Raw genomic sequence first — 21059 nt, 5'->3', positions numbered from 1 at the left:
TCACACCCCCTCCGCAGGGGATGCTGCTAGTGTGTGTCACTGGAGAACACTAAGATGCTAATACTATGGAACAGCCTTTGGACCCTGCTTGTTGCTTCTGACAGTAAATGCCTGTGAGCAGCTACTTCAAGCTATTGTAACCAAAACTTCCCCCACATGCCGCAGACTGAACTTAGAGTCCCTTTAAGGTACTTCTGTATTTTATCACACCAACAGGATAAAAAAAAAAAAAAAAACTACAGCATCCCCAACAATATTATCTCCACACACTGGCTTTGTGCTTTCTGGGCTCTTTTATTGTTGTTTAGAGAGGGTCTCTCATGTAGCCCAGGCTGCTCTTTAACTGCTGCCCCTCCTGACTCTACCTCCCAAGTCTTACGATTAAGATGTGGACTGCCACATCTGGTGCAAAGCAGTATTGGGGACAGAGCCCAGGGTCCCCAGCCTGCTAGGCAAATGCTCAGCTGTTCACATCCCTAGCTGCATTCTGACTTTTTGCTTTGGTTTGGTTCTGGTTTTGTGAAACAGGGTTTCTCTGTGTAGCCCTTGGTGTCCCAGAACTCGCTTTGTAGACAAGAATGACCTGAAACTCACAGAGATCCCCCTGCCTCCCAAGTGCTGGGATTAAAGGCGTGCATTACCACACTTGGCTTTATTTATTCATTCATCTATTTATTTTACACAAGATCTACATGTGCAGCCCTTGGCTGACCTGAAACTCACTCTGCAGATCACGGTGGCCTCTAATTCAAAAACTCAGAGATACCCCAGTCTCTGCATTCCTCCCGAGTGCTGGATGAAAGGTGTGCACCACCACACCCAACCGGATGAATTTCTGATCTCCCTGCCTCACTCTTGAGAATTCTAGGTTTACAAGTGTGCACCACCACAGACTGTTTGATGTGAGGGTTCAAAGCCAGTGTCTGCAGCATGGCAGGCCAGCTCTACTAACCAGGCCCCATCCCAGCTCCAGTGACCCACTTTCACGGTACAAGGAATAAGGGCAAACTGTACACACATAAACCCCCAAAATAAAGTTCACTCTACAAGTACATGACCCTAACTCAGCTCAAGTCCACAGCAAGCTGAATGAATCAGAGGCCTTGGGGCAAGTCAAGATCCATCAAAGGGGCGTGGTCAGGTGTTTGCCTTGCTTGTACAGAGTCATAGATTCAATCCCCCAGAGATGATAAATAGATAGATAGATAGATACATAGATAGATAGATAGATAGATAGATACATACATACATACATACATACATACATAGGTAGATAGATAGATAGATAGATAGATAGATAGATACATAGATACATAGATAGATAGATAGATAGATAGATAGATAGATACATAGATAGATAGATAGATAGATAGATAGATAGATAGATACATAGATAGATAGATAGATAGATAGATAGATAGATAGATAGATAGATACATACATACATACATACATACATAGATAGGTAGATAGATAGATAGATAGATAGATAGATAGATAGATAGATACATAGATAGATAGATAGATAGATAGATACATAGATAGATAGATAGATAGATAGATAGATAGATAGATAGATACATAGATAGATAGATACATAGATACATAGATAGATAGATACATAGATACATAGATAGATAGATAGATAGATAGATAGATAGATAGATAGATACATAGATAGATACATAGATAGATACATAGATAGATACATAGATACATACATAGATACATACATAGATAGATAGGTAGGTAGATAGATAGATAGATAGATAGATAGATAGATACATACATACATACATACATACATACATACATACATAGATAGATAGATACATAGATAGATAGATAGATAGATAGATAGATAGATAGATAGATAGATAGATAGATAGATAGAAAGAACTTCTATCTAAGCCAACTGTGGTGGTATATACTTCTAATCCCTGCACCAGGAGAGACAAAGGTAGGAAGATTGCCACAAGCTCAAGAATAAAAAGTGTGGGCTACCTATGTAGAGCAGAAAGCCTGCTGTTGTGACAAAACTCTGAATAAAAGTGACTTGATAGAAAATAGTTAACTTGGTTTATGGAGTCACAGTTCATCATCAAGGGAAGCCAAGACAGGAACCTGAGACAGGAACCTAGAGGCAGGAACTGAAGCGGAGGCCACAGAGGAACCCTGCTTACTGACTTGCTCCCTGTGGCTTATTCAGCCTGCTTTCTTACACAGCCCAAAGCCACCCACCCATGGGTGGCACCACCCACTGTGTGCTGGGTCCTCTCACATCGATCACCAAAGAAAAAAATATCCCACAAAAAAATAATCACAGGCCAATCCAGTGGAGGTGGTTCCTCAGCTGAGAGTCCCTCTTCCCTGGAATGCCTAAGTTTGTGTCAGGCTAACAAAAAAACAACTGTGATCTGGTCTATCTATGGAGTGAGATTTTTGTCTAAAAGGAGGGTGGGAGGAGGCAGGGATAGAGAGATGGCTCTGAGGTTAAGAGCACTGGCTGCTCTTGCAGAGGTCCTGGATTCCATTCCCAACACCCACATGTCAGCCCACAACTGTCTGTAATTCCAGCTCCTGGGTATCTGTCGCCCTTTGCTGGCCTTCTCAGGCACTGCACATACATACTGCACATGCACACATGTGGGCAAACAGTTATACACATAAAAATTGGTTTTTCTTTGTTTAAAAACTACAGGAAAGAAAATGTTTAAAAACAAAACACTTTGAAGTCAAAGAAACCCAGACTTTATGTCACCGACTGGACAGAACAGACCACTTCCTCAGTTTCTTTATCTATAATGTAGGATTCTATCTATGGGGCTGGAGAGAGGGCTCAGCCGGTAAGAGCACTGACTGCTCTACCACAGGTCCTGAGTTCGATTCCCAGCAACCACATGGTGGCTCACAACCATCTGAAATGGGATCTGATGCCCTCTTCTGGTATGCATGAAGAGAGTTATGGTGTACTCACATATATATAATAAATACAAATTTTTTTAAAAAAAGAATTCTATCTACATCTTTGGTGCAGGGAGTAGAGCTGACCATGATTAGGGGTTTTCAAAAGGCGCTCACTCCCTCTTCCTCATGGGAAAGTCTGAAAATTAGTATGTGAAGAGGCTCTGAAACAGAGTCCTTGAAGGCCATGCCTCTTCTGGCCTTCATCCAGGTTACCTCATGGTTCACCAGGGCTGCTGGGACTCCTGCCATTGCATCTGCTTCCAAGTTCTTCCCCTAGTGACAGGAAAGGGATGAGGAGAAGGGGACAGAAAAAGACCAGGAAACTGTCATGTAAATAACGTGCTGATACCTGAATGTAAGGGTTAGAGTCAAAAGGATGACACAAAGAGAAAGACACTCGCCACCAAGCCTGAAGCCCAGAGCTTGATCCCTTGAACCCAGGGATGGAAGGAGACAACCCAAGTCTGTTTGGTTGGAAGCCCTGCTTGAAAACCCTTCTCCGTACTTTGCTTTGGTCGGGTGTTTTGTTAAAGCAACGAGGTAAGTAACTAACTCGGATCCCAATGTCCTTTTTTTTTTTTTTTTTTTTTTTTTTTTTAAGATTTATTTATTTATTTATTTATTATATGTAAGTACACTGTAGCTGTCTTCAGATGCACCAGAAGAGGGCATCAGATCTCATTACAGATGGTTGTGAGCCACCATGTGGTTGCTGGGATTTGAACTTCGGACCTTCGGAAGAGCAGTCGGGTGCTCTTACCCACTGAGCCATCTCACCAGCCCCCCCAATGTCCTTATAACAGATACTGTACGTCACTGTTTTACAGATCAAGACCAAACCTGCACTCTCAGCCCCTGGGAGGGTAAGGCAAGAGAATCACACCGAATCTGAGGCCATCCTGGTCTACACAGTGGGTTCCAGCCCGTCCCAAGCCACATAGTGAGACACCATCTAAAAAAAAAAAAAAAAGCTCTACTTTTACTAATGACTGCCAGGAATCCCAGCACTTGGGAGAGAAGAAAAAAAATAATTCCAGGTCACACTGAGGGCATAGCGAGTTTGAGGCCATCCCTGTGGAGGAGGAGAGCAGGGTGGGTCAGCAGGGAAAGGACTTGAAAGCCTAGGAACCTGAGTGCTAGCTCCTGAACCCAGAACCCACATGAAGGTGGAAGAGGAGAGCCCACCCCATAAAGCTACCTACACACACACACACACACACACACACACACACACACACGCACGCACGCACGCACGCACGCACGCACGCACGCACGCACGCACGCACGCACACGCACACATGCACACACACACACACACACACACACACACACACGCACGCACGCACACGCACACATGCACACACGCACACACACACACACACACACACACACACACACACACACACACGCACGCACGCACGCACGCACGCATGCACGCACACACATGCGCCACACCAATTCTGAAGAAATAAACAAGGGAAACAGAGGTACAAGAAAGCTTAAGGTCACATGAAAAATTCAAGGATACCACACTCAGCTGCCTGGAAAAGGTCCAAGTGCCATGGGAGACCGGTGGCGGTCAAGCCACACCCTGAAGGCTACGTGCAACCCGCTGCCTGTTTGCCAAATAAAGTTTTATTAGAACACAGTCTCGCCACTTGGTCACAATGCTAGAGCTTGCCCTGTTGCCATGGAGATCAAACTGCCTACATTCTTTCCTCTCAGGCACCATACAAACAAATGACCTCTCTTAGCAGGGACGGTCAGGTCCCTAAGGCAGGGCCTAACTGAACCTCTGACCACTCGAGTGGCACTTGGCATGTACGCAAAATGTGCTCAATAAATATTTGGGGTGTAAACATCCTGCCCAGTCACATTACCTGCAAGGAGGAGGTCTGAAGGATAATGGCACCCGCTTACACCGCACTTTTAAGGGTTCCTTGTCTCTGCCCAGGTTGTCTCCAGGGGGTTCACGGACTGCTGACAGCTGGCCAAAGCCTTGACAGACTGACAACGAAGACAAACTGAAAGTCACCTATGTCCCATCATGCGCTCTGCCTTCCCGAGCACAGGCCAGGAGGGCCCAGAGGTCTCACCCACAGTTTCCAAAAGGCTCCCTACAGATCTCGCATTTAGAGCATCCACATGAGAAGCCAGAGACCAACACGGGTTGCCTTTCAACTTTGTGTGTGTGTAAAGCAAATGTGTGTGTGTGGCGTGTGGGTGTGGCGTGTGTGTGGGGGTGTGCTTGCCTGTGCACGTGCTGGAGTCGAGGTCCAGTGTCGTCTTCTGTTCTCCATATTTTTAATATTCTTGTTGTTGTTGGAGATACCACAGGCATGCAGGTCAGAGGACAAGGTATGAGGGTCAGCCACCTCTCTTGACCTTTCTGTGGATTCTGGGTCGTCACCAATCTTGTGCAGCAAGAGCCTTTGTCAAAGTAACCCATCTCCTCGCTGCCCCTCTGCCTTTATTTTTTGAGACAGGATCTCCTACAGCCTGGAGCTTCTTATCACTCCAGACAGAGTGAAGCCTCTTAGCCCCCCTCCCCCACGCAGGGGTGACACGGGTGCCACATGCCAAGCTTTTACACGGGTGCTGGGGCTTTGAACTCATGGCTCTTTTACTGGTCACTCTGCTCAGAGAGACATGTCCTCTGGCCTGCCTTTTTTGCTCTCATTTTGAGACTGGTTCTCCTGTAGTCTAGGCTGGTCTCAAGCTAACTGAAGACAACCTTAAACTTTTGATCCTCCTGCCTCCACCTCCAAAGTACTGGGATGACAGGTGAGCGCCACCAGCCACCACCGTGCCCCCGACAGATGCAGTGCTGACAAGGATAATCTCGGGACATCCGAGGCAAATGCTCTGCCAAATGAGTTCTATCCCAAGCCCACGCCCTTTTACATTTTCATCAATATATTTATAGAAAAGGACCAAACCGCACAACAACATAAATAGTCCCCTTAAAACTGCAAGGCCAGAAGAGAAAGTTACTCAGGGCCCAAAGGACTTATCTGACCTTCAAATAATGGAGTTACAACAGAAAGCCACATATAATGTTTCCTAATTTTATCGCTGTTATTGATATCATGGTATGAGGCACAAATAAAGCACTTTCTTTGGGGCTGTGACCACACTCAACCCAGTCTGGGCTGTCAAAAATCAAATTCTGTACTGTTTTCTCTTCAAATCTGTCTTGGCTTGGCCCCAAATCGCATCAGCAGGAGCCAGGGAGAACTGCAAAAAGCCTCAGAGATTCCAGGACAATAATTTCAACCCTTTGCTCAGGGCACAGAGGCCTACTAAATCCTGTCTCTTCCCGGAGTCCTCAGACAGCTGTCCATAAACAGGCTGTGTGGAAACACCAGCAGGGCCACAGCCAGCCGCCCACTGTGTGCCCTGGAAGCAGAGCTGAGGAGATGGCTCTGAATATAAAGGGCTTAACATGCAACCATGAGGGTCTGAGATTAGATCTGTGAACTCACATCTATAGTCTTAGCACTCCTACAGGAGATGGGAGGTGAGGCAGAATTCCTGGAACAGCGCCAGCCAGCTAGCATGGGGTACCAGCATCAAACAACAGAACCCGTCTCAAGCAAGGTGGAAGGCAAGCACCAACACTTGAGGTTGTCTTCTGACCAACACACATACAGTACACACACACAGCACAGCACACACACATGCATGCACACAGCAGGCACATACAGTGCAGCACATACACATGCATGCACACAGCAAACACACACATGTGCACACAGCACAGTACACACACATGCATGCACACTCAGCACAACACAGCATATACACATACACATGCACACAGAACAGCACATAAAGCATAGCGCACACACATGTGTACATACAGCACAGCACACACACAAGCACAGCACAGCACACACACAAGCACAGCACAGCACACACAGAATAGCACACATACACATGCACACACATTGCAGCACACACACAGCACAGCAGGCATGTGCACATGCACACACACATGCACACACAGCACAGCACATATGCATGCATACACGGCACACACATTCATGCACACACAGCACACACACATACACACACAGCACAGCAGGCATGTGCACACACACACACGTGCACACACAGCACAGCACATATGCATGCATACACCGCACACACATTCATGCACACACAGCACACACACACACATGCACACACAGCACAGCAGGCATGTGCACACACACACACATGCACACACACATGCACACACAGCACACACACACACATGCACACACACATGCACACACAGCACAGCAGGCATGTGTGCACACACACACACATGCACACACACATGCACACACAGCACAGCACACATGCATGCATACACAGCACACACATTCATGCACACACACACACACATGCACACCCAGCACAGCACATATGCATGCATACACAGCACACACATTCATTCACACACAGCACACACATGCACACACAGCACAGCAGGCATGTGCGCGCACACACACATGTGCACACATAGCACATGCACACACAGATTTTTTTTTAAGCCAGTTTAGAAGCTATAGTCCTGTAAGAGGTTGAATGTTGTCTCTACCCACAAGATGCCCACATCCTGATCCCTGGAATCTACCCAATATGCTTTCTATGGTGGGAACGCTAGCACACAGCACGCGTGATCAAGGATCTCGAGATGGAAAGACTGTTCTGTATTATCTGTGCCCTCAGTGTAGTCACAGGTGTTCTGCGGAGAACAGGAGCAGGTCTGACATGCCAGAGAGTAAAACGGCAGAAAGACTGCAAAACACTGCCGGGGGGTGCAGTGAAGAACCAAGAAAAGCAGTAGCCACGGGAAAGCAGGAGAGGCAGGGTGGGAAATGTCCTTTCAGAAAGTAGTGCTTGCCTGGCGCGCAAGAAGCTCTGTTTAAGCCTCAGCACCGAATAAACTAGGTGTCAACGGATGGTGTGGTCCCAGCACGGGAGGTAGAGGCAGTAGGGTCAGAAGCCGGACGTCATCCTTGGCTACACAGCCAGTTTGACGACAGCCTGAGTCACGTGAGATCTTGTCTCACACGTGGGGGGTGCTGGGGAGTTGGAGTGGAGACCCTGGTAAGACGAAGCAGTGGCTATGGCATTTGCCACCAGGTCTGATGACTTGATGAAAGAGAGAACCAAGTCTGGCAAGTTGTCCTTTGACCTCCACACAAAGCCATGGCGTTCACATGCACACACACACACACACTCATAAACACACATATATACATACACACACACTCACACAAACACACTCACGCATACACACACATACACAGAGAGATAAAAACTGATAAATAATAAATGCAACTTGAAATTATTTAAAAGACATACATGTTCATACACAAGAATACTCATAGCAACACTACCCAAGTGGTTCAAAACTTGGGATGTTCTCCCTAATCCAACCTATACCATGTAAATTATATATATATCCATTTGATGTATCCAAATACAGTATACCCACCCATACAACCACACACAGATCATCAGGGAAGGTGGACAGATGGCAACCTACCCGAAAACACACATCAACCTCATACATATAATGGTAACATCGCCAACCAGATGGTTGCGTTGGGTTCTTGGTTCTGTGCAGATGGAAATCAAAGTGAGGAAAGAGCAGCTGCCTTGGTGTCTGTGGTTCTGAGACTTCAGCAAGCTGAGGAAGTCCAGCTGGGGGCTGGACTAATTAATAGACACACAGTGCTGGACTAATAGACACGCAGTGCTGAACCATCACGTGCACTACTTATGGCTCCACGCTCCAACAGCCAGAGACTTAAAACTCTGGATGCTCAGGTCACACAGGCTTCACCCTCCGCAACCCTGCTCTCAGCAGGGAGTGATCCCTGGCTCATTAGCAGCAGTATTGATGGCTTTCAAGTCTTAGGTGTCAAGACTCCCAGCTCTTACTGCCAGGCAGCTCCCTAGAACTCTCTCCAGAGACAAGGGCCTGCAGTCTCTCACCTTCACCACATGTCCCACAGTCCTTAGTCACCATGTCCCCTCTGCTTCCACTCGCCTGTGTTCCTAGTCACTTCACTAACAGTACTAAGGTTGTTATAGCCTCTGCTAGCAGCCACACCCACATCTCTTTGTGTCCTGCACTTAGCCCCCACACACACACTAAGTAGATCAGGAGAGGTACGGGGACTTGGGTGGCAGCGTGAGTGAGGGTCTCCTGGGTGGCGAAAACGTGAGCAGAACCTGCATAGCAGGGGAATGGGAACCAAGTGAAGCACCATGCTTCGGGGATCCGACAGACCACAGGTCCAGTTCCACCAATCACAGGCCTCCACAGGTTCAGGTCCACCAATCACAGGCCTCCACAGGTCCAGTTCCACCAATCACAGGCCTCCACAGGTTCAGGGCCACCAATCACAGGCCTCCACAGGTTCAGGTCCACCAATCACAGGCCTCCACAGGTTCAGTTCCACCAATCATAGGCCTCCACAGGTTCAGTTCCACCCATCCCAGGCCTTACGCCCCAGGCCTCAAACCCCACCCATCACCAATCACAAGCTTTCTCCTGAGATGCACCAAGGGAGTGAAGATCCTTGAGCCAAGAGTGACAACTGAGTTGGATCCAGAGACACACACACAGTAGGACAGAATTGAGCTCCACAAGCTGTCCTCGGACTTCCACACACATGCCGGGGAGGAGTTAGATCCAGAGGCCACATAGTAGGTCAGAAGTGCACACGGTAGTGCAGGATAGAATTGACATGCACAAGCTGTGCGGTCACCTACATGTGCACATGCGCGCATGCACACACACATACCATGGAACATCTGTGCCACGCACATATAAGAAAGGAACAAAGGAAGGAAAGAGAGAAAGAAGGGAGGGAGGAGAGGAGGAAAATTAAAATTTTCATTTAATTTTTAAATCGAAGTTTTCCAAGATCAGACCAGATTTTCTAGGAAAGTCACTCACACCGTGGCCTCCTGAAGCAGGGGCTGGTTGGAGTGATCCCTGAAGCTCTTAGAATGTTTTCAGAGTGACCGTAAAGTGGCTTCCGGGCTGCCTCAAGGATAGGCCAACCAGCTGCCCAAGAAGAACACTCAGCTGACAGTTCTCCACTCTATGCTGCCGGGCATGACAGAGGGTCTATCACCTACCACTCAAGAGATCAAATGGTCCAGCCCCGGATAATTTCGCTCATTCACAGAAATATACAAGATGCTTACCAACATCCTTAGTAACACTTAACAGAGAAGAAAATGAAAATCACTCGCAATCCCACCAACCCAGGAAAATTGGAGTGATCCTTGTAGTGCAAGCTTCCTCAGACACACACTTGGTTAACAGATGGTAAAAGCAGGGGCTGAGGACGCAGCTTGGGTGGTTGAGGGCTTGCCTGGACATACACAAAGCCCCAGGTCCCATCTCCAACACCATCTCCAGCAAAAACTGAGTGGCCCTGCAAGTCTACAATCCCAGCACTTGGGGGGGTGGAGGCCAGGAGGGTCGCAGGTCAAGGTTATCCTCAGACATGTATTGTTTGAGGCCAACCTTGGCTGCTCGAGACTGTCTCAAAAACAAAAGAACAAACAAATGAGAGAAGACAGCTCTTGCAGGCAGTGGTTAATACAAAATAGGTTCTCAATAAATACTTTTTAAAACATTGATCGATCAATGTATATGTGTGCGTTCCTAAATTCATGTGTCTGTATCATGTGCATGCAATGTCTGCATAGGTAAGAAGAGGGGGTCAAAAACCCTGGTACTGGAGCCACAGTTGGTTGTGAGCTGCCTGCTATAGGCTGGTACTGGAGCCACAGTTGGTTGTGAGCTGCCTGCTATGGGTGCTGGGAACCGAACCTGAGTCCTTTGTAAAAACAACTGCTCTTAACCACCAATCCATCTTTTTCACCCTCACTCTATATTTTAAAGCATAAGCAAATACATTTTAGGGTGCTGAGTGTCCCCAAAGGATCTGAGTACACAGCCTCAGAGCAGACTAGCAGTTCCTAGAGAAAAACATGTCCAAACACCTTCAGTAGACGACAGAAGCCCAAACCAGACATTTCTGAGTCTGGTACAGCCAGTTACCTCTGGAACTATTACAGTACCCAGAATGCAACTAATGTGTTCATTATGTTTTGACATTCTTGCTATGCAGCCCCGGCTGACTTAGATCTCACAGAAGTCCTTCTGCTTCTACCTCTGTCTCCCAAGTGCTAGGAGTAAAAGTATATGCCACCACATTCAGATAATATGTTCATTTTAGTCAAAGTACTTTAGGAATTAGTATATGCCCCAGTGTATATATACATGTGTGTGTATATATACATATATATGCATATGTGTACATATACACATGAATATGTATATATACACATATGCATATATACATGAGTGTATGCATACAGGTGCTGAATATAAAATCCTCAATCTTGTATATATGAAGCAATTATTACTGGGCGAAACCCACAGCCTCCAGTTAAAACTACATTTTCAAAACCTAATGTTATTCTAGGCACAATCCAAAAGAAAACCCTGGCAAGTTGGTCATTAATAGCCCACCTGAAAGGGTGGGATGGCCCTAAGTCACAGCAAACATGACTACTGACCACAGGATGAGTTTTATATATATGTGTTTTGTGTGTGTGTGTGTGTGTGTGTGTGTGTGTGTGTGTGTCACAAGACTAGCAGGTCCAGAGCTAATAATTTTAAAAATATTTTTAAGTGTGTGTGTGTGTGTGTGTGTGTGTGTGTGTGTGTGTGTGACCACTACATGTCTGCTGGTGTTCCTGGAGACAAGAAGAAGGCACCAGAGACCCTGGAGCTGAGATATAGGCAGTTGTGACCTTCCTGACGTCAGTGCTGAAAACCAAACTCAAGTCTTATAGAAGAACAGTAACTGCTAAGCCATCTCAGCCCCAAGAACCAAAGGCTTTAATATTAATAGAAGCCAATGCCAGTGCAGTTGGTAAACCCTTGCCTAGCATGCACAAGTCCCTGGGATCATCACCAGCAGATCTATAATTCCAGTAGTGGAAACATAGAAACAGCTGAATCCATACTCAAGGTCAAGTGAGACCCTGCATCAAAGCAACAGAGCACCACCAAAGCTCAGCAGCCAAGCAAACTAAAGCATGCTAGCATAGCTGACGCTCGCACACAGGCTTCGCCGAGGTACATGCCAGCTGGCACAGACTGCCTCCCCAGCTTACTCTATATGAGAGCAGAGAAAGAAGGCGGGGGAGGGATGAGATGGCTCAGCAGGTAAAGGCACTTACAGCCAAGCCTAAGGTGCTGAGTTCAATTCCTGGCGCCTACCCACACCATGGAAAGAGACCACAGACTCCCACAAGCCGTCCTCTGCTCTCTTGTGTACCCTGGTATATGGACATGTGTGTGCATGTACACATATGCTCAACTGTTTCAAATGTAACATAATCTAATTTTTTTTTAAAAAGTTAAAAGCAGGCGGTGCTCGTGATGTCTGTGTGACCACCACATAACTAGTCCACATTTTGAGTTATCCTACAAACGCCTGTCTCCAGCTTCCCACTCCCTTCCCTTCCTGTCCGTCTCCAAAAGTTCTTCTGTGCTTTGGTTAAGAACTTATCCCTTGCTTTCCGGCGGTGACGACCTCCCTACGAGAACATGCCTCTCGCAAAGGATCTCCTTCATCCCTCTCCAGAAGAGGAGAAGAGGAAACACAAGAAAAAGCGCCTGGTGCAGAGCCCCAATTCCTACTTTATGGACGTGAAATGCCCAGGATGCTATAAAATCACCACGGTCTTTAGCCATGCACAAACGGTAGTCTTGTGTGTTGGCTGCTCCACTGTCCTCTGTCAGCCTACAGGTGGAAAAGCAAGGCTGACAGAAGGATGCTCCTTCAGGAGGAAGCAGCACTGAAAGCCCCTGATTGAAGATGAGTGGGAACCTTCCCAATAAACACGTTTTGGATATATAAAAAAAAAAAAAAAAAAAAAAAAAAAAAAAGAACTTATCCCTTGGCCAGGCAGTGGTGGCGCACGCCTTTAATCCCAGCACTCGGGAGGCAGAGGCAGGCAGATTTCTGAGTTCAAGGCCAGCCTGGTCTACAGAGATGGCTCAGCAGTTAAAAGCAGTGACTGCTCTTCCAGAGGTCCTGAGTTCAATCCCCAGCAACCACGTGGTGGCTCACGACCATCTATAATGGGATCTGATGCCCTCTTCTGGTGTGTCTGAAGACAGCGACAGTGTACTCATCATATGTATCAAATAAATAAATAAATAAAATCCTTTTCAAAGCACTCATACACATAAAAAAGTAATTAATTTTTTAAAAAGAATTTATCCCTTAAAGTCATCCTGTAAATATGATTTTTTTTTTTAAAGACAAAGCCTTACTCTGTAGCCCAGGCAAGCCTTAAACTGCCTGTCATCTTCCTGCCTCAGCCTCCCAAGTGTTGGGACTACAGGCTTGAGTCCCATGTTCAGTTTCTGAATGTCTTCTTGAACAATGTGTGACTATGAATTAGAGAAGACTATTAGAGATGTTTTCAGCCTGCTTCGATTACGCTCACTGAATCTGAGGCCAACCTGGGCTACATGAGACCCTATCCCAAAAACAATAATAACCAAAAGGAGGCAGTCTCTCAGAGGCCCCCCATGCTCCTCTCTGATCTTCCACCTGCCTCTTTCTCTTCACACTCAGGCTTAAAACCTGTGTTTAACGGTCTTTGGAACTGGCATAACGGCTCAGAGGGTAAAGGGGCCTGCTGCTAAGCCTGATGACTTTCATTCTGGGACCCACATGGTGGAAGGACATAATCCACTCCTCACAAGTTGTCCTCAACCTCCACATGTGACTATTCTACACACATGAGCACACCACACACACACATGAGCACACACCACACACACACAAATAGCTAAATAAAGCAAATACTTTTGAAGTGTCTTCTTTTACCTTATTTTTGGTTTTTTTTTATCTTTTTTTTAATTATGTTATGGACATTGGTGTTATGCGCATCTGTATGAGGGTATTGGATTCTGGGGAACTAGAGCTACAGACAGTTGTGAGCTGCCGTGTGGAATTGAGCTCAGGTCCTCTGGAAGAACAGCCACTGAACCATTGAGCCATCTCTCCAGCCCCTTAATATGTAATTTGATATACCTCAATACTGTTCCAAAAAAGGAGAGGCGGAATCTACTACAGGTGGGCTCCTACCCCCTTGGCCCTGCCCTTGGGTCTGTTTCCTAGCCGATTCATGAGAAGATTCCCCGTGATTGTCTCCCAAGTGGCGCCAGCCATTTCCACAGGGCCTGGCACATAGAAGATACTCAATTAATGTCTGTGGTGAAGGGAAATAACTGACCAAAGTCTCCATCGCTGCACAGTGCCTATTTTGGTCCTCTTCTCCCTTCCTCCTCCTCTCCTTTACAAGACCCCCTGAGAAAGGATCAATGTGTTCTCACGGGGTCAGCATAAACCATCCGCAGACCACTAATGGACCTTGGGCCATGGTTCAGGGAGATCCCAACATGGGACAGAAGCCGGGCCACAGCCATCCCCCGTTACAGAAAATCCTTTGGGAGGAGTGAGAACATTTATTGGCAGCTGTGAGGCAAAGGCTGAGACCCCCCTTGACCATGCTCAGTAGGGTGCATGCACATCAGGGCACTTTACCTAGGTTAAGTCTGTGACCCTTAGTATTTTGTTGTTGCTGTTGTTTCTCAAACTCTGACTCCAACTGAAACACCACAGCAGGTTTTAAAGCTGGTAAAAAGGACATAACTCCAAATCCCTCCTAAATCCACTACAAAGGGAAAAATCCTTTAATACATGTTGCAGGTAAAATACTATGGCCAGGCAAAGAAGACACCAGTTATCTAGGGCAGCCGCTCTGCTGGCCCCAGAAGCTAGAGAAGAGGCAGTGTCAAGCATGAGCACGCTTTCAAAGTGTCTCTGACAAGGTACCTCGAACTGCCATTCAGAGCCACAACTTTCAAGAAATGAAATCACCCTTAGTCATCTCCTATCTCTCCCCTCCTACAAACTCTACCTCTGTTTTCAGCTTTTAAAAAACCAGGGGTGGGGGGAGGTAAGAGCAGACACCGAAGAAGCTATTTTGAGGAAGACTCCGAAGTTAAAAGCAACTTCACTAACATAGTAACAGATCTCCAAGGAAACCCTGGGTGAGGCTCAGAGTTCTGTATCTAGAACTGCTTGGTTCCCATTACGTCCAAAGTCCTCTTCCTACAGGCACCATCGCACGTCTGTGACAGCCCATGGTTCATCTGGAAACCATCAGAGCATTTCCAAACAGCCTGCGGGAAGAGCTAAGAGGGATCTGGTCCAACCAGCAAAGATAAGCCAGACTCTAGGGTGGGATTCAAATCTCACAAGGACAAACCATTAAGGGTCCCAAATGGTGATCCAGGGATACTGAAGTTCGAGAAGACAATGCTCTCCCCAATGGTGTCTTTGCATGGATGTTTCAACTTTGGTTTGTTTCTCCAAAGACTGGCGACTGGCACACTGGCATACACATACAGACACACACACAACACACATGGGGGGATGAGGGGGGAGAAAGGGAGACAGACAGACAGAGGCCGTTGTGCCTGATCCTTAAGTCCTTCCATACAACAGAAGTCCACACCTCATCACCCCATGTATGCTGAGAACTCCACTCTCTGACATCCCGATCCTTCCAGAAGTCTGTCCATCACTAGACTTGCCAACTTCTTTTTTGGGGCAAGTTCTCCCGATGTGGCTCCGACTAGCCTGGAATTCACTATGTAGCCCAGGCTAGCCCCAAACTCAAGTCCACTGGCCTCATGTCTCTTAAGTGCCTAGCATTACAAGCATCTGCCACCACGCCCAATTCAAGGCTTGGCAACTTTGAGAGGGAAGCAAAGAAACTTCACATGCACCTGAACGGGGAATAATAACAAACTGCGCTGTTAAGCCACCCACTAGGGAAGGGATATGCACACCCTGGGAGCGGGACACTCCAAAGATGACAAGTGACAGGTTCCTTGTTGTATTTCAAACATCGTACTTTAACAGGAACTACGGAGTGGGGAGAACTGTGCTGGACAACGAGTGCCGAATGCTTTCTGCGCCCGGCACCGAGCATTCCCTCTCTGCGGGTCCCTCTCAACCCTTCTTCTTGGGTGTGAGAGACCCTCAGCAGGTAGGACACCGGAACTACCTAGGGCGCACCCGACGCCACTCCAGATTCTGCCAGCTTTCAGCACCCAAGGAAAACCAGGGTTCCTGCCTCCCTCCCGCTGCTGCGGCGCCCGCCAGGGTGCAGGAAGGACGAGGTGTCCAGGCAGTCCCCAGCCGCGGGTGGCGCCACGTTCCACACCCGGGGAGCGCGCGGGGGCGCGAGCGGCGGACTCCTTACCTGCTTTGCCAGCCCTGGAGGAGGTTGGTGTATTTGCTGAGCACGCCCTCGAGCGCCGGCTCCCTCCTTCGGCCGCCTCCTCCGGACGGGCTAGCCGCCACCGAGCCGGGACTGCTGCGGCTGCCCCCGCCGCCCAGTCCCGCGGCCCCAGAGCGGCTGGCCACCCCTCGGCCAGCCAGGGAGCAGGAGGGCGAGGAGCCCGCCGAAGTGGCGCGGCTGCTGCTCCGGCTGCTGCTATTGCTGCCCCCGCCACCGCCGCCGTCTGTGCTCTGGGCCGCCCTCTCCATGATCGCTGCGCGCCCGGGGAGCCGGTGGCCGCCGCGGTGGCAGCCCCGCCGCCGCCTCCTCCTCCTCCTCCGCCGCCGCCGCCGCCGCCGCCGCTGCCGCTACAGCTCCGGGCTCCCGGGCCGCGCGTGGCTGCTCTGATTCCCCGGGAAATGCCTGACTCATACAGGAGGAAGAAGAGGAGGAGGGAAAGAGGGCTGGGAAGGAAGCCAGCCGGGCTAGCTGCAGCTGCGGCCGCCCCTCCTCCCGCCTCGACCAGGGCCCGGCCCCGCCCTCCAGCCACTTCTCGGGCAAGTTCGGGGCTCCAGGTCCCTCCTCCTCCTCCAGCTCCTCGAACCTTGCAGTCGCTCGGAGCCCGGGCTAAGGATGCTCCTGGGGCGGGCCTGGCAGACAGAGTGGGCACGCCCTACATCGGCCCCCTTCACCCTAGCCTTTTGTTGCCCCCTCACTTGGATCCTGACCGGGGAAATCTCCGCACGCCCTTCTCCCCACCCCCAACCCACCTCGAGACCTGGAGGGAGGGACGGTCCTACCCACCCGGTACACCCGGATATGGACCCGCCCGGTCCCTGACACCAGCACGCTCCCTCTCGGTGTGTCGGCGCACAGGAGCCTGGGCCAAGCACGTACACGGTCACCTGAAAATTAGCCTCACTGAGGGAGCCTAGAAACAGGGCAGCAAGGCCCTCGGGGCTCTCCCATGGGTTTGAAAGCGGAAAGGAAGGGGCAGCAGGTGACTCTCCCAGGTGAGCAGGCTGTCAGCTGGGGCCGGTTCCACAAGTCAGAGATCGGATGGATGCACAGCGAATACCAGGCTAGGACTAGGTGCCTTCCAGTGAGCGTTCTCCTGACCTCACACGCTCACTTCACCCTGATCCCAGGGGTGATGGGCACAGACAAACAAGAGTGAGGAGTCACTGCGCTGGATACTGCACACCCGAGAGCCAGAGGGGCCCAAACCAGAGGGCAAATGAGAAGACTCACATACACACACTTCACTGTCCGCCAAGAAACTTCTTTTGCCCACCCACACGCTGGGTTCTTCTCAATCTGTCTTGCTCTTTAGCAAAGGCAGAGAGATATCGGGCTCTCTCCAGCCCACTAGTTATCGTTGTGGATATAAATATTCAATGCAATCTGGTTGTTTCTAAAATTAGAACTCTGAGAAGCTGGGACCTCTCCTTACACACACACATACACACACGATAGATGGATAGATGATAGATAGATAGATAGATAGATAGATAGATAGATAGATAGATAGATTTTTTTTTAATTGCTAGGTAGAGTCCATTCTCACAAGCACAGCCCCCAAGTCCTTTCAGCTTCACACCTGTCTGAAAGTTTTCAGAGGGTTCAGCTCTGGAGACGCCCATGCAGATGCTTCAGAGGTGATGGTAAGAGATGGCCACCACGTAAATAGGAATTCCAGGTGTCCACATATTATGAAAAAGTAAAACAGCCTTGCAAGAAGAAATACGAGAACCACACTGAAGCTGGGTGGGGGGGTCTACTCCTATAATCACAGCAGAGGATGAGGAGGCAGAGGGAGGTGGATCTCTCTGAGTTTGAGGCCAACCTGGTCTACAGAGCAAGTTCTAGGACAGCCAGGGCTACACAGAGAAACTGGAGAGGGGGGAGGGGAGGGAAGGGGAGGGGAGGGGAGGGAGACCCACACTGAAGCCAAAGGACACAGAGGTGTCCCTTGGTTAGTTTGGTGTTTGTTCACTTGCTTGCTAAGTTATGAGTTCATGTACTCCAGGCTGACCTCAAGTAACTATGTAGCCAAGGCTAGCCTGGAATTCTGGATTCTACTTCCCAAGTGCTGGGATCACAGATGTGCCCCAACTGAGTGCATGCCCGCTGCCACGGAGGTCAAAAAAAGGATGTAGGAGCCTCTGGAACTGGCTCTGGAGATGGCTGCGAGCCACCATGTGGGCGCTGGGACCTGAAACTGAGCCCTCTGAAAGGCTGAGCCATCACTCCAACCCCTTAAAATACATAATAAGAAATATAATAATAGAAAAAGTAAGAGAAAAAATATTAATACGGGAGGGGGCACACAAGTGGTATGACATGGTTGCAGAGATTGAAGGACAACTTGCAGGAGGCAGCTCTCTCCTACTCCAGGGGCCAAGGTGATCCAACTCGGGTCCTCAGGCTTGGTAGCAAATACTTCGCCTGCTTACCCGGAACTGAACTCAGGCCAGCAGGCCTGGCAGCAGGTGCCTTACCTGCTGAGCCATCTCACAAGCCCATGAGCCTGTTCTTGTATGTGCCTCCCCCATTCCCTCTCTCTCCCTCTCTTCACCCTCTCTGTACCTATGTATTGTGTATGTATGTGTGTTGATACATGTGCATGTATGTGCATGTATGTGTGGGTGACAGACATGTCAGGTGTCATTCCCAGGAACAATTCACCTTGCTTTTGACACGCAGTCCCGAGCTTACCAGTTCAGCTCCTGTGAGCCCCCACGCCCGATGTTTTACATGGGTTCTAAGGACTGAGCAATTTTTCATTCTCGCACAGCAAGCATTTTCCTGACTGACCTATCTCCTCACCCCCGACCCTCAGTAATTTTGTTTGTTTTGTTTTTGAGTTTTTTGGTTTTTTTTTAACCAGGTTCTTACTACACAACCTTGGGTGGCCTAGAACTCTCTACGCAAACCCAACTGGCCTCAAACTCCTGGAGATCCACCTGCCTTTGGCTCCTGCATGCTGGGATTAGAGGTGTGTGCCACCACACCCAGCTCTGACCCTCAGTTCTTAGCCACTGTTAACATCCTTGGTGATGTTGCTCCACAAAAGGTCCGGTTTCATCTTCTATACTTAATGAAACTACAGACCGTGCTGCTGGGTGCCTGGAATCCCATTTCCTGTTGCGTGCAGTGAGAAATCTGTTCTCCCATCAGCAATTTAAGGGAAGCAGGGAGGTCCTTAAGCTTCTATCACCCAGCCACAGGCAGCACAAAACAGTGTTTATTGCTTGAGCCACCAAACTGGACTTACCAGGATGAAACAGGAACTCAGAAGAGCCTTGTGGAACCAGGGTCTCCTAACTCCAAGCTCAGGGTTCTTGCGGGGGGGGGGGGGGCGGGGGGAGGCACAGCAATAACAACAACAAAACCAGAAGTAACAGTCTGTCCTCCAGCGAGCATTTAGCTCCTTTAAGAGTACTCTGGGGCTGGTGAGATGGCTCAGTGGGTTAGAGCACCCGACTGCTCTTCCAAAGGTCCGGAGTTCAAATCCCAGCAACCACATGGTGGCTCACAACCATCCATTAAGGAGATCTGACTCCCTCTTCTGGAGTGTCTGAAGACAGCTACAGTGTACTTACACATAATAAATAAATGAATCTAAAAAAAAAAAAAAAAAAAGAGTACTCTGGGGCTGGTGAGATGGCTCAGTGGGTAAGAGCACCCGATTGTTCTTCCGAAGGTCCAAAGTTCAAATCCCAGCAACCACATGGTGGCTCACAACCATCCGTAATGAGATCTGACGCCCTCTTCTGGAGTGTCTGAAGACAGCTACAGTGTACTTACATATAATAAATAAATAAATCTTTAAAAAAAAAAAAAAAAAAAAAAGAGTACTCTGAGCCGGGGCTGGTGAGATGGCTCAGCGGGTAAGAGCACTGACTACTCTTCTGAAGGTCCCGAGTTCAAATCCCGGCAACCACATGGTGGCTTTCAACCACCCGTAATGAGATCGGAAGCCCTCTTCTGGCATGTCTGAAGACAGACAGTTACAGTGTACTTACGTATAATAATAAATAAATCAGGAGCTACACACCTGTAGTGCCAGTACCCAGAAGGTCAAAAAGGAAGAATTAGACATTATCAGAAATTAAAGTTATCCTCAGCTACTCAGCAAGTTCAAGGTCAGCCTGGAATTCACAATTCACAAGACCTTCTCTCTCTCTCTCTCTCTCTCTCTCTCTCTCTCTCTCTCTCTCTGTCTCTCTCTGTCTCTCTCTCTCTCTCTCTCTCTTCCTCCCTCCCTCCCTCCCTCCCTTTTTCTAGTGACTCTAGCTTCCATAAGCCACTTGGTCTCTTGTTATTAGACGCGTTCTCACGACCGGCCAGGAAAGACGCAACAAACCAGAATCTTCTGCGGCAAAGCTTTATTGCTTACATCTTCAGGAGCCAGAGTGCAAGAGAGCAAGCAAGCAAATGGCGAAACCCCATCCCTTTTTAAGGAGAATTATCCTCCACCTAGGACGTATTACTCCCTGATTGGCTGCAGCCCATCGGCCCAGTTGTCATCACGGGAAAGGCAGAACACATGGTGGGAAAACTGCCCCTGCATGTGTGCAGACTATGTTTACCACTTAGAACACAGCTGTCAGTGCCATCTTATAATGGCAAATGTGAGGGCGGCTCCTCACAGATCCCCCTTTTCTTTTAATAAGAGCAATAGG

General features: G+C 48.6%; 2 protein-coding genes across 6 annotated transcripts in view; one reads left to right on the top strand and one right to left on the bottom strand.

Annotated features, from left to right (window-relative positions):
- Window positions 1-16833, bottom strand: part of Osbpl10 (oxysterol binding protein-like 10) — a 254789-nt gene extending 237956 nt beyond the window's left edge. For 3 of the 5 annotated variants that reach the window (XR_003948042.1, XM_006512371.3, XM_006512377.3), the window contains exon 1: window positions 16354-16789. Coding sequence is in view for 4 of the 5 variants with exons in the window: in XM_006512371.3 (XP_006512434.1) it covers window positions 16354-16640 (287 nt within the window). In the remaining variant the exon portion in view is untranslated. Of the gene's footprint in view, window positions 1-3180; window positions 3477-16353 lie in introns of those variants that run through there. The other 2 variants (NM_148958.3, XM_011243052.3) reach the window with 2 other exon arrangements.
- On the top strand, window positions 12579-12952 carry Rps27rt (ribosomal protein S27, retrogene). The gene has a single exon (NM_001190258.1). It carries the CDS (start codon window positions 12611-12613, stop codon window positions 12863-12865), a length of 255 nt encoding a protein of 84 aa, NP_001177187.1. The 5' UTR covers window positions 12579-12610; the 3' UTR covers window positions 12866-12952.
- Window positions 16834-21059: the final 4226 nt, after the last annotated feature.

The sequence above is a fragment of the Mus musculus genome, chromosome 9, assembly GCF_000001635.26.
Source record: "Mus musculus strain C57BL/6J chromosome 9, GRCm38.p6 C57BL/6J".
Classification (NCBI taxonomy): Eukaryota; Metazoa; Chordata; class Mammalia; order Rodentia; family Muridae; genus Mus; species Mus musculus.
The sequence above is the reverse complement of the archived record's forward strand: the minus strand, read 5'-3'. Positions and strand labels throughout refer to the sequence as shown.

Coding starts and splice junctions, on each gene's coding strand:
- Rps27rt (NM_001190258.1), top strand. CDS start 12,611: ATGCCTCTCGCAAAGGATCTCCTTCATCCCTCTCCAGAAGAGGAGAAG.